The sequence below is a fragment of the Apodemus sylvaticus genome, chromosome 2 (genome assembly GCF_947179515.1).
Source record: "Apodemus sylvaticus chromosome 2, mApoSyl1.1, whole genome shotgun sequence".
NCBI lineage: Eukaryota > Metazoa > Chordata > Mammalia > Rodentia > Muridae > Apodemus > Apodemus sylvaticus.
In genome coordinates, this window is record NC_067473.1 from 24,186,519 (window position 1) to 24,199,686 (window position 13,168).

General features: G+C 43.2%; 1 protein-coding gene across 5 annotated transcripts in view; it reads left to right on the forward strand.

The window, feature by feature from the left end:
* Rbm48 (RNA binding motif protein 48) overlaps positions 1-13,168 on the forward strand; it is a 17,395-nt gene continuing 4,227 nt past the window's right edge. Inside the window, exons 1-6 of one of the 5 annotated variants that reach the window (XR_007976550.1) lie at positions 108-286; positions 792-982; positions 4,355-4,500; positions 5,529-6,109; positions 11,315-11,414; positions 12,632-12,718. Coding sequence is in view for 4 of the 5 variants with exons in the window: in XM_052173183.1 (XP_052029143.1) it covers positions 176-286; positions 792-982; positions 4,355-4,500; positions 5,529-6,109; positions 11,315-11,401 (1,116 nt within the window). In the remaining variant the exon portion in view is untranslated. Of the gene's footprint in view, positions 287-791; positions 983-4,354; positions 4,501-5,528; positions 6,110-11,314; positions 12,355-12,631; positions 12,719-13,168 lie in introns of those variants that run through there. The other 4 variants (XM_052173183.1, XM_052173184.1, XM_052173185.1 and 1 more) reach the window with 4 other exon arrangements.

Below are 13,168 nucleotides of genomic sequence, written 5' to 3' on the forward strand. Positions count from 1 at the left end.
GAGGCTCTAGGGGGCGGAACGTCGCTCACGGAATTCTCGCTCTCAGGAAACGATCGTCGATGGGGTCGATCCTCCAGCCAATCCTAGCACGCTTGACCCATCCTGCTCTCTCATTGGACGCAGAGGAGCGCGGCCGGCGGATGTTGTTCTGGCGCGGAGCACTGGAGCCGGCAAGATGGCATCCAGCGACGGGCAACCTGGTGGCATATTCGAGCACCACGTCCAGACGGCTGTGTGTGACTCGCGGGCCAAATACCGGGAGGGCCGACGCCCTCGCGCGGTCAAGGTAGAGTGACTTGGGTTTCCTCTCTCTCCTCGGCAGGAGCACTAACTTCCTGTGAGCACTAGCTCCCCACGAACTGCCCCCGTAAGGCAGCACAGGGATGCTGCCGAGTCCGTCTCTCAGTGGAGGGGGCACGGGGAACCAAAGGTTATCACTACTCTCGGTTAACTGCTTACTAAACCGCCAATCCACGGTTCTTAGCTTTGTATCTTATGTGTTTACAATAGCGCTTCTCACAGGACAAGCCCTGGGTGAGCGTTCAGTTCCTGTTTAACCTTTCTGAAGTCAGCTTCTGGAAGACGTCTGTTAAGTGGTTTAGTCAGATACCCTTATGTGGAGTGTGTTATTCTTTAGGCAGAAAGAGTGGCGGTTTTGTGTGTATGTTTTGCAGACCAGATGGGGCCGAGTGTTTCTTGTTTTCAAAGCTCCATTTAAAAGGAGGGCAGGAGACAGATTTGTCATAGGCTTGTTTGAAGAGTACTTTTAACGAGCTCTCCTCCGGCTTTAGGTATATACGATCAATTTGGAGTCGCAGTACTTACTAATACAAGGAGTTCCTGCGGTGGGAGCCATGAAGGAATTAGTTGAGCGATTTGCCCTGTATGGTGCGATCGAACAGTATAATGCTCTAGATGAATACCCAGCGGAAGATTTTACAGAAGTTTATCTCATTAAATTTGTGAAATTACAAAGTGCAAGGTATGTACAAGTTAAGCAGAACTCGTGTCTTCTATTCCTGTTGCTGTCATTTTGGCCCCAGGTTTTGCCCCAAATGTACCCAAATCACACAAGCACTTTTTGCTCTCAATCTTTCTGATTTGAGGGCAGGGAGGAGGATTTATTTGGATAGCCTTAGCTGTGCTGGAATTAGTTCTGTAGACTAGTTTAGCCTTGAACCCAAAACTCCTCCCTCTGCCTTTCAAGTGCTGGGATTAAAGAGTTCTGGGTTTCAAGGTATGCACCACCCCACCTCGACTTTTGGTTTGTTTTTTACCAGGCCTCACATATGCGATTCAATCACTCTAACAGTGAGTGACATCCCAGCTCTTCCTTCAAGCTTTTAAAAGGCTGACTTTACAACAGTTCTCTTCCCATCTTCTCATACCTGTGCTTGGCAATTTTTGTAGTGTGGTAGATTACGTTTGAAGTAATTTTTCAGTCCTATGGCTTCATGACTGTGGAGAATTTTAGTCCTGCCAAACACATTTTTTTCTTTTCTTAAAATCCTTATGGCAAAAAGGTCTACTTCTTGAGGTTCACTGAGTAAGAATGAAATGGAACAATTTATGTAAAGGGATTAGGCTGGTACCTCCTGTTAAGAGTAAGTATTAGATCTGGGCAGTGGTGGCACAAGCCTTTAATCCTAGCACCATGGAGGCAGAAGCAGGTGGATCTCTGAGGTGGAGGCCAGCCTTGTCTACAGAGTGAGTTCCAGGACAGCTAGAGCTACCCAGAGAAACCCTGTTTCCAAAAAACAAACAAAAAGTAAATATTAAAAATGACCGTTCTTATTCATATGGTTCTATGTTAATAAGCCTTGTATTCTAGTAAGTAATGCTTTATTTTATGTTAACCCTTTTGGGGGGGAGGAGTGTGTGTGGCTGTGCTTATGTGTACATGTGTGTGTGTGTGAACGCTAGCCTGAAACGGACTATGTAGATCAGCTGACCTAGAACTCAAAAACTTCCTCCTGACTCTGCCTACCCCTTTCCACCAGGTTTAAGGGCATGTGCCACTATGGTGTACTCTACCCTAGTTTTTGAGACTGGGCCCTCACTGAATCTGGAGCTCATTGGCTGGATTGGTCAGCTGTCAAGCTCCAGTGCTCCGCCTCTCTCTCTTGCCAGCACTGGATATAGGCCCAGTGCGGTCCCTCACTTGTATGTGCATGCTAGGGGTCTGAGCCTCGGTACTCGAGCGAGAGCTTTTCCAAGCTCGTGGTAGCCATTTCTTCTTTTTAAATCACTAACCTTATCTAAACCATATCTTTTTCTGGCTTTCGCTATTCATAAACTTTTTTTTTTTTTTTGGCAGAAAAAGGCTTAAATCCACTGGAGCTGGATTACAGGTGGTTGGGAACCACCCCAGATGGGGGCTGGGATTTGAATCTGCTCCTCTCAAAGATCAGCAAGTACTCCCATGGCCCGCCAGATTCTCTCTCCAGCCCCTATATCTCTTTTGTGCATTACTCATAGTCCACCACAAAATCACTTGATTTCAAAAGGCCATGTGTCTTTTCTCACCAGGTGGCCAACTCTTCATGGTGTAGATAGCATATTCTCTAGAGCCTTGTGTCTCCATAGAGCCTCACACAGTTGGCTCTGGAGTCAAGACGTCTGAATGGAATCCTAGTTTTAAAGATGAATGTATGAATATGATCCACAATTTCCTAGGGCCTTGGTTTCATCACGACATGGTTATGAGATACCAATTTAAGTGACACACTTGTGGCTTTGCAGTATCTCAATAAACACTAACCATTATCTGTGGATATGGAAGTACTTATCTACTTGTTATAGTGCTTGAGTCAGCATAGGTGTTCAGTATTTCTTTATATGTATGTGGTGTGATTATGTGACCTTTTATTCCCTGTGTGTATGCAGGATCCTGCAGAGCAGAAGGGGGCAGAAGGGACCTTTTATCCCCTGAAACTGGAGCTACAGACAGTTGTGAAGTTGCTAGGTTGGGAATTGAACCTGGGTTCTCTGGAGGAGCAGCTAGTGCTTTTAACCCCTTAGCTATATCTCTCCAGCCCCAGGGGGAACACACTCCTTAATTTTGCACTGATTAGTTGTACTGCATTCAATATTTTCCCTTATTCATGTATGTGTGTACCTAAGAGGGCTTGCCATGTCATATGTACAAGAGATGATTCTTTCCTACCATGTGAGCCCAGAGACTGAACTTAGGTCTCCAGTCTTGGTGACAAGTCCAAAGTTACACAGTTTTCTCACAAGCTCTATAATTCAGGCTAACCAGTAGGATCCTGAGTTAGTTCAAGAAGGTCTAGGTAAGTATCCAGCATAGCTGAAGACCTATTACATTATTGGGAGAGGGAAAGGGAAGAATAACATCTTGGTGCTGGTGAGATGGTTCAGTGGTTCATATAGCTAGCTGCTCTTCCAGAGAATTTGAGTTTGGTTCTAGCACCCTTATCAGGTGGCACCCAGCAACCTTTAACTCTAGCTTCACTGGATCTAATGGCCTCTTCAGGACTCTGTGGGCACCTGGCACCTGCACCCACATTATAGACACATTTACATAAAAACAAAAAGATAAATCTTTCCCTTGAAGAGTACTTTCTGGGTCAGTGGGGTCATTCAAAAACCAAGCATCTTACCAGCATCCCTAGCACATACAATGCATAACTATGCAATACCTGTTAATTTTTTATCTTAGGTAAGCGTATATTTAAAACACCATGGCTGGAGAGATGTCTCAGCAATAAGAGCATGTACTCCTCCTCCACAGGACCCGAGTTCAGTTCCCATCAACCAAGTCAAGTGTCTAACTCTAGCTCCAGCCCAGAGCCTCCGAACATACTTACACATAACTAAAAATAATAGAAAAAATAAATCTTTCTCGATGTAGTGGCATATGCTTTTAATCCCAGCACTTGGGAGCCAGAGGGAGGCCTCTATGAATTTGAGGCCACCCTGATCTACAGAGTATGTTCCAGAACAGCCATTGCTGTATAGTGAGGCCCTGCTTTGGGGCGGGGGGTGGGTGGCGGAGCCGTGCATCTGGGGGCTGGAGAGATGACTCAAAAGCTAAGAGCACTTATTGCCATTGCAGAGGACTCAGATTTGGTGTTTGGTTCCCAGCATCCATGTCAGGTGACTCACAACTGTCTGAAAGCCCAGTTCTGGGGAATCTTGCTTCTGGCCTCCTCAGGCAACTGAACTCATGTGCACCTACCCACATATAGACATACACAAGAAATACAAATCGTAAAAATTGTGTTAATACATGTTTAACATGTTAACATTTAACATGTTAAATACATGTTTAAGCCATGTAACTTATGCATTTCTTTAGAGTTCACTTTATGTTATATTTGTTTATCTTTAGGGTAGCTAAGAAAAGGATGGATGAACAGAGTTTCTTTGGAGGGTTACTTCATGTGTGCTACGCTCCAGAATTTGAGACAGTTGAAGAAACTAGAAAAAAATTAGAAGAAAGAAAGGCTTATATTGCAAGAGTTACTAAAAACCAAGGTATGGGAAGTCTGTGTTAATATCTCCTGTGTATCAGGCACTGCTAGGTATGTGTGATTGTGGAGTTCCTGCTCCATCAGTCTTCGGTCTGTGCCCTACTGTAGAGTCTCGCTGGAAAGGGAGAGATGTTGGTTCATGGAGATGGCCTCTGGGATGTGAGAGAGAGTTGAATAGTATTAAATGGTATTCAGAAGTGGGGTAAGCCAGGCTACATGTCAAACACTATAAAAAACATAAATTGTCACCATACATTTAAGGAGCCGTAAGTCCTACAGAGTAACCAGAGTACCAAGGTTTTAGTGAGAGTAAGAAAAGTAGCAGGGTAGGCTGGAGAGATGGCTCAGCAGTTGAGAGCACTGACTGCTCTCCTAGTGGTCCTGAGTTCAATTCCCAGCAACTACTTGGTGGCTCACGACCAACTGTAAGGGATCTGATGCACTTTTCTGGTGTGTGTCTGAAGAGAGCAACAGTGTACTCGGCATATATATAAAATAAAGTAGACAGGAAGCAAATCCTGAAGCCTGTGTCCCAGACTAAGTGGCCCAGGATTTAATGTGAAGGCAGCAAGAAGCAGTTGTGGTTTCCAGACTGGTTCTGCGCGTCTCATCATGGGAAACTTCCACTTACCGATCAGCAGCTGAGTTTCTCTTGACACAAGTATAAAGTAAACATGGTTTATCCATATGGTAGAATATGCTGGAACTGTAAAAACTTTCTATGCAGTGGCATAGAGACTCAGATTACAGTTAGTGGAAAATGTAAAAGTAAGTTTTACTATCTTTCAAGTGGCTCCAAAGGAAAAGTGCAGCGTTCTAGATAGATGAGTCGGTGAAGCCGCCCCCGGCGTCCTTTCAAAAACCTTTTAAGTCTTACCGATGCAGTCCCTGCTCTAGAAGTATCGTTTGGGGAGTAGAGCTTCTTAGCATTTTGAGGTTTCTTTTTAGAATTTCAAGGTTCTAAATGATCAAAATGATTAATGAATGATTTTTTTTCCCTATTCCTCAACTTTTAAAACTGTGACTTTGAAGATTGTTACATGACAAAGAAGAAACCGGTTCCAGAGCAACAAGGAATGAAAGATTCTAGACAAGGTCTCCATCCGCGGGTGCCTGGATTTGGTACAGCTGTGTTAGACACCTCTCCCGAGGGTCCTCCGGAGAACGCGAGTCCTGGTCTTCCTTACTCTTGTGAATTCCCTTTAGGCTATTTTGCCTCCAAAAGCACATGTTCACCTGGGGAGCATACGGACAGAGCGTCCCACTCCTGTAACAGTGCTAGGAACCATGGTGAACCGCAGAAGCATCGCCACCACAGTGCCTTTCCCCCAAAGCCACAGATGAACACTTACAAAACACAGATGAACGCTTCTGCCCCTTGCTCTGGTATGCAAGAGGCCATTGCTGCCTCACAGGCAGTTGGCAGATTTATGCCCAGGACAACGCAGCTGCAGGAGAGGAAAAGACGGCGAGACTGTGATCGAGAACTGGGAACAAACACAAACAGTAATGAGGTTTTGATTGGACCTAAGTTACCAGGTATTCCCACAGTAGATCTGCAGGACGACTCCTTGAATACAACAGCAAACTTAATTCGGAATAAACTTAAAGAGGTGAGGTCTTTTTTTTTTTTTTTTAATTGAGATAATTTCATTGTGAGACCAGCAACTTGATAGGAAATTATTTGGAGCAACTAAAACTTTGTAACTTGGTTTTGTTGTCTTTTCCAACCTTTATCTTTTAAAATAACAAATTTGATCAAGATCTATTTGATTTGACAGTCACTTTATTTTCAGGATTTATTTATGTATGTGAATACACTGTCACTCTCTTTAGACAGAAGAGGACTTCAGACCGCATTACACATGGTCGTGAGCCACCATGTGGTTGCTAGGAATTGAACTCAGGACCTCTGGGAGAGCAGTCAGTGCTCTTAACCGCTGAGCCATCTCGCCAGACTCCTTGACAGTCATTCTTGGATTAACAATGAACAGATACATTTTATGTCAGTGTAGATTCAAAATGCTAAATGTTCCAGTCAATCAGACTGTGACAGTTGATTCCAGATATTCTCTCTTCCCTTCCCTATTTAAAGCTCTCTAGGTAGTAAGCCAAATTTGACAGTTATAATTGATAATTCTCTTAAAGTCAGTTGTTGCAGATTATATCAGAGTCAAAATAGTTTTATGATACTCATAAAAGAAGGAATGATTTTAATTAATTAATTAATCAATTAATTTTGTTGGGAACAGAACTCAGGGACATGTGTGTTAGGCAAATGCTCCCTCATTGCCACATCCCCAGTCTACAAAGAGAGAATTCTAAAAACGGAGTCTGTGGTCGCCTACGCTCCACATTTTATGTGTGAATCTCAAAACTCTGAACTAGATCAGATTGTCTCCCCCGCACCCCAGTATTTACATTATTTTCCATTTCTTAAACACAAAAGAAAGCTAACAGTTGTAGTAATTGTGAAAGCTTTCTTTCTGTGGAATGGAGATGGACCTTGAAATCATACATGGAGGACCATGAGCATTTTCTTAGTTAAATCACACTGGCTCGCACACGGGTACTCACACAGTGCTCTCCTGCTCTGCAGTGTGATTAGAGAAGCTAAGGTGGCTCCTTTTTTTTTTTTTTTAAGAGTTTTGTTTTTGCCTAACTGAAAAGGTGAACGTGTATGAGCTCGGTTCTTATGTTTAAGCCTACCTACGTTTTTCAGTGTTTGCCAGCACCTTGCTTCCTTTGGGTGCGCTGCACTGATACAGGTATAGACTCTGGCTGTCTCAGTCAGGGCAAACTGCTTTTAAAGTGTAAAGTCTACATCTCAGCAAAATAATAGGACAGCAGGAAAAATACTTCATGTACTTTACCACAAGCTTTAGTATTTTCCCATCTCAAATCAAGATGGGTTTATACTGCCTTTGACTTACTATTATGTTTTTTAGCGATGGAATAACAATAATGTATTCAGGTTCCATTGCAGCTGAGATTTCTGCAAAGGCAGCCTGGTCTACCTAATAAGTTCCAGGTCAGGCCAGGCCAGTCAAAGTTACACCATGAGATCCTGTTCAAGAATAAAACCAGCCAACCCGAAATCTGGGTATTTTCTCTGTATCCTTCGGCTTCTCTTCATTGTAGGTGTTTCTGGAGTGAGGTGAAATCCCCGTGTGGTTTTAATTTACATTTGTTTAATTGAGGTGAGATAGTATCCTAATATGTTTTGAATTTCCCTAATGGTAATGATGTTCAACACTTTCAAACATGTATTGGCCATACAAATTTCTTCGAGATCCGTTCAGCTCATTAGCCTGTTGATTGGATGACTTGTTTGTTCTTAGTGTATAGCTGTGAACAGTCCTTTGTAGATGCTCGATATTACCTCCTCATTGTGTCGCTGGGCCCAGTCTCCCCACTCAGCCAGCTCTTTCTACTTTACTTTTCTGTGTTGCTGTGCAGAAGCTCCTCTGCTCCGTGTGATCCCATCAGTCGGTTTGGGCATTATAATCTGTTCCATCAGAATCCATTGTAGAAAGCCTTTGGCTATATCTTGAAGTGCTCTTCCTGTTTTCCTGGTAGCCTCAGAGATTGTTACACAAAGTCCTCAATATATTTTGAAGTGTGTGTGTGTGTGTGTGTGTGTGTGTGTGTTTTCCCCATGTGTTTTTGATACCCTTGTCAAAAATGTTGTGGCTGTATAAGATTATTTCTGGATCCTCTATTCTATTCCTTCAGTCTACATCCTTGTTTTTATCCAGTTCTAGGCTGCTTTTGTACCTTAGGGTTTCTAACGCCATAACCAAAAAGCAAGTTGGGGGAAAAGGATTTAGTTTTTAATTGGCTTATATTTCTATTGCTGTTCATTACTGAAGGAAGTGAGGACAGAAACTCACACAGGGCGGGGAACCTGGAGGCAGGAGCTGATGCAGAGACCATGGAGGGGGCTTCTATGCTTAGCCTGCTTTCCTATACAACCCAGCCACGGCCCAGGAGTGGTACTGCCACACCTCACCAATCACTAAGAAAATACCCTACAGCCAGATCTTACAGAAGCATTTCACCAATTATGACAGACTAGGCAGCACATGTTGTCACTGTGGCTGTGAGCTGACATAAGATACTGTTCCATCTCTAGCCTGGCCCTCACTTGTTGGCATGGCTTTAACTCTTTAGGAGGCATTCCTACTTCCATATGGATTTAGGGCAGTTGTTTTCTACCTTTGTGAGGGTTGTCTCTGATACTTTGATAAGGATTGTGTTTGTTCTACAGATCACTTTTGAAAATATAGTCATGGGGCGGGGCAGGGGTGCCGCACGCCTTTAATCCCAGCACTTGGGAGGCAGAGGCAGGCAGATTTCTGAGTTTGAGGCCAGCCTGGTCTACAGAGTGAGTTCCAGGACAGCCAGGGCTACACAGAGAAACCCTGTCTCAAGAAAAAAAAAAAAGAAAGAAAGAAAAAGAAAAGAAGAAACTATAGTCATGGGCTGGAGACACAGCTCAGTGGTTAAGAGCACTGACTGCTCTTCGGAAGGTCCTGAGTTCAATTCCTAGCAACCACATGGTGACTCACAATCATCCATAATGAGATCTGATGCCCTTTTCTGCTGTGTCTGAAGACAGCTACAGTGTACTTACATATAATAAATAACTCTTTTAAAAAATATAGTCATTTTCATAATATTTATTATCCGGCCAGTGAGATAGTTCAGCAGGTAAAGACACTGTCCCCAAGCCTGACAGCCTGAGTTCAGTCCCTAGGATTCACATGGTAGGAAGAGAGCCAATTTCCACACATTTTCCTCTGGCCTTCATATATATGCTGTGGGCACATATGAGTTCCCATGTACAAATAAATGAATAAATGTAGTTTTCAAAATTAATTCTGCCAGGGATGGTGGCACACACCTTTAATCCTAGCACTTGGGAGGCAGAGGCAGGCAAACAAAGCTCTGAATTGCAGGCCATCCTGGTTTACAGAGCTAGTCCTAGGACAGCCAAGGCTACACAAAGAAACCCTAGAAACCGTGTTTCAAAAACTAGAAAAAAACTTAATTCTGCCAGAGACTGGTAGAGGCACTTGCTGCCTGGCCAGACCACCTGTATTCCAGCCCCACTCCAACAAGTTCTCGGACATCCCTGAGCGCCTGTGCTGTATGTGAGAGGGGGCAGCATAACAAGTATAGATTGTTCAAATTCTACAATCCAGGAATGAGAGGTCTTGCCATTTTCTATTTTTTCTTCAGTGTCTTTTCTCACTAAGAGTTTGACTATAGAGGTCTTTGGCCTTCTGGGTACTTTATTCCCGGCTTTAAGTGTTATTATATATGTGTATATATGTTCATGTATGCGTGCACATGACTTCCTCTGTCACTTTTTACCTTATTTTTTGAAATGGTCTCTCATTTAATCGGGAACTCACTGATTCAGCTAGGCTGTCTGCCAACAGGCTCCTGGGACCCTTTTGTGTCTGTCTCTGCAGTTGGAGATTATAGGTGTGCTCTACTGCACCTGGCTGTACAGGAGCTGGAGACGAGAACTTGGCTTCATGTCTGCATGACAAGCACTTCAGCAGCTGAGCCATCCTCCCAGACTATTTGGTTTGGTTGCTTATTGTGAGTTCCTGATGTTAAAGTAGATGCTGTGTCTCCTCTGTCTACTGAGATATAATTTCTATTCTTGGACTATGTGCCGTATTTATTGATTTATTGATTTTGGAACCTTCCTAGAAATCTTGGAATGAACTGACTTAGTCATGGTTCTTCAATCTTAATGTGTTCTTCTATTCAACTTGCAATGTTTCAAGAACTTTTATCTACATGTTGATCAGAAGGATTGGGCTGATTTTCTTGTTTGTATGTTGTATGACTCGTTATCAGGGTGACGCTGGCTTCATGGAATGAGTCAGGTCATGTTCCTTCCTTCCTCTTCTGCTTTTGAACCTAGTTTGATGGGGGTTGGTATTAGCCTTTCTCTAAGCATTAGTGGGATTCGGCAGTGAACCCATGGGACTTGACGTTTCCTGGGACATTTGTTGATGCTTTAATCATGGATATATTTAAATTGTGTCTTCTTGAGTTAATTTTAATAGGTTCTATTGTTAATCCCATTGCCCAATTTATCAAATGAAGCAAGCTTTATTTTCTGTCAGACAGGGCTGTCTCCCTAATGTGGGAATTGGAAGAATAGCATTGAACATAGAAGAAAGGGGGATTTATATAGCTCAAGATCCGCCAGACTAGATTACATAGGAACTTAACATCTAGTCGGGGCGGAGATAGGTGTATAGCATGAGGAATACGGCAAATTCCAGAAAATGGGCCAAGGCATGGTCAAACCCAAGTTTACAGAAAATGGGAATGATTTTATTTTGACCTTGTAAGAACATGGCTTCTAATCTTAAAATGGGTCAGGCTGGTCCATCAGTATGCCTAGGAATTTATCCATTTCTTTTAGATTTTCCAGACTTTTGAAATATCTTTTTAAAAAATTCCCAAATGATTCTCTTTAATTTTACTAGAACCTGTTTTAATCTTCCTCATTTTTTGTTTGGTTGGTTTGTTGGATGGTTGATTGGTGGATTGGTTGGTTGGTTGGTTGGTTGGTTGGTTGGTTGGTTGGTTGGTTGGTTGTGTGTTTGTTCTTTCTCTCCCCCTCCCTTCCCTCCCTCTCTTTGTTAATCTTATATTTGGAAGGAACCAAGTCCTTATTTGGTTGGTTCTATATATTGTTCTTTTAATCTAAATTTCATTCATTTCTGTCCCAATTTTCCCTAACTGTTGCTGTTGACTGCTTAGTGATTTTTTTCTTTTTAAACCAGGTGATTTCATCCGTGCCAACGCCTCCAGCGGACGGCATAAGAGATGTGTGTACAGGTCACCCAGGAAAACAAAGAAGACGAATATAGCTTGCCAGCAGGGGTTAGTCTTGCCTTTTCTGTTTTCTTTTGAATCAGGGTCTCCCTGGATATCCCTGGCTGCTCTGGAACTCTATGTAGACCAGGCTGGCCCTGGGCCTCTGCCCCTGAGTGCTGGGATTCAAGGATGTGTGCTACCACCCATAGCTAAATTAGTGTTTTCTGGAGAGATTCTTTTTTATGTCTAGCCCATTTTAATTATTTCAGGCATCTTACTACTGATGTTCTAAAGTTTTTTCTTTTGGGCTGGAGAGTTGGCTCAGCGGTTAAGAGCACTGACTGCACTTCTTGAGGTCCTGAGTTCAATTCCCAGCAACCACATGGTGGCTCATAACCATCTGTAATGAGATCTGATGCCCTCTTCTGGTGTGTCTGAAGATAGCTACAGTGTACTCACATGCATAAAATAAATAAATAAATCTTAAAAAAAAAAAAAAGTTTTTTCTTTTAAACTCCTTGCAAATGTTTCCATCTTTCTTGGATCTGCACTCAATGTGGCAGACACTGTTCTTTTCATACCATATTAGTTCTTATATTAAAATATATAAATTATTGAAACAAATATAAAAATATATAATGCAAATAAGGGTAATCAGGGTCTCATTTAATTCCAGTATTGAACAATTTGTGTTCAGAAACTAGCAGGGGGTTTGTTTTTGAATATCAGAGCTTCAAAATGAAAGCAGGTCTGTAAAAAAAAAATGCCAATAAAAGGTTAGAACAAAGTTGATATTAGAAACATGTTTTTAAAAGAAGCCTACATAATGTAACTTCTAAGACTAATTTACATCGACTATGGTGATGTAAAAACTAGTTTTGGAAATTCTAGATTTCTACACTGTCAGCATATCTGTACTTTTTCCTCTGTCGGCAGACTGCCGTGTAATTTTGTCAGGCTATTTCCATTTTCTTTTCTGGAGAAAAATAAACTGAGAAGGCATGTGCTCCGTGCTTGTCATTTTGTGTCCTTAGGGGCCTCCTTCCGGGGGTGGTATCTGGCTGTGTGGAGCAAGGCTTGCTTTGGTCACCACGGTGTACCGCTCCGCTTTGCCAGTGGCTTTTCAGTGCTGGACCCTGCCAGGCAGGGCATAGGTTCTGCACGCATGAGAGGTGGGTGCACAGATGGCTGTGCTGAAGTCTCAGGTCAAAGACACATACTAACGGCCTGCGACACACGGAGCTGGGCAGAGCAATCGTCATGTGGTGCTGTCTTTACCTCAGGATCCTGACCTGTTCTGGGAGTGTGAGCAGAGTGTCTGATGACCCACCTCCACCAGCACACACAGAAGTGGCCATGAGAGGAAAGAAGTACGTATGTGCCGTGTCAAGCGGGGGTGGGGGTGGGGGGATTGGAGGGAAGGCAGGAGGCATCTTCCGGAGTTCCCAGCAGGGAAGGGACAGAGGCCACACTGCAGTGTAACTGTGGGACCTGGCCCTCCAGTTAGGCTAAGCGAGAAGCCCCAGGAGCACCTGCCTCTCTGCCTCCTCGATGCTGGGATTGCAAGCACGCTCCACCTGCCCAGCCTTTTACATGAGTGTTGTGACTGAATCTGGTTCTCTGCTTACTGGGAAGCCCTTTAGTAACAGAGCTGTCTCTCCCATCAGCCATTAATCTCCTCAGATTAAACTGTTCACATGTTGGTTGGTTAGAAGAGGTCATGGTTCTAGCATCTATATATACACTTGCTCGACCTATTCGTTATTCAGTGTTCCATCATGTAAGTAAGATAAGACACTCTGGTTTGGGTTTGATAGAGT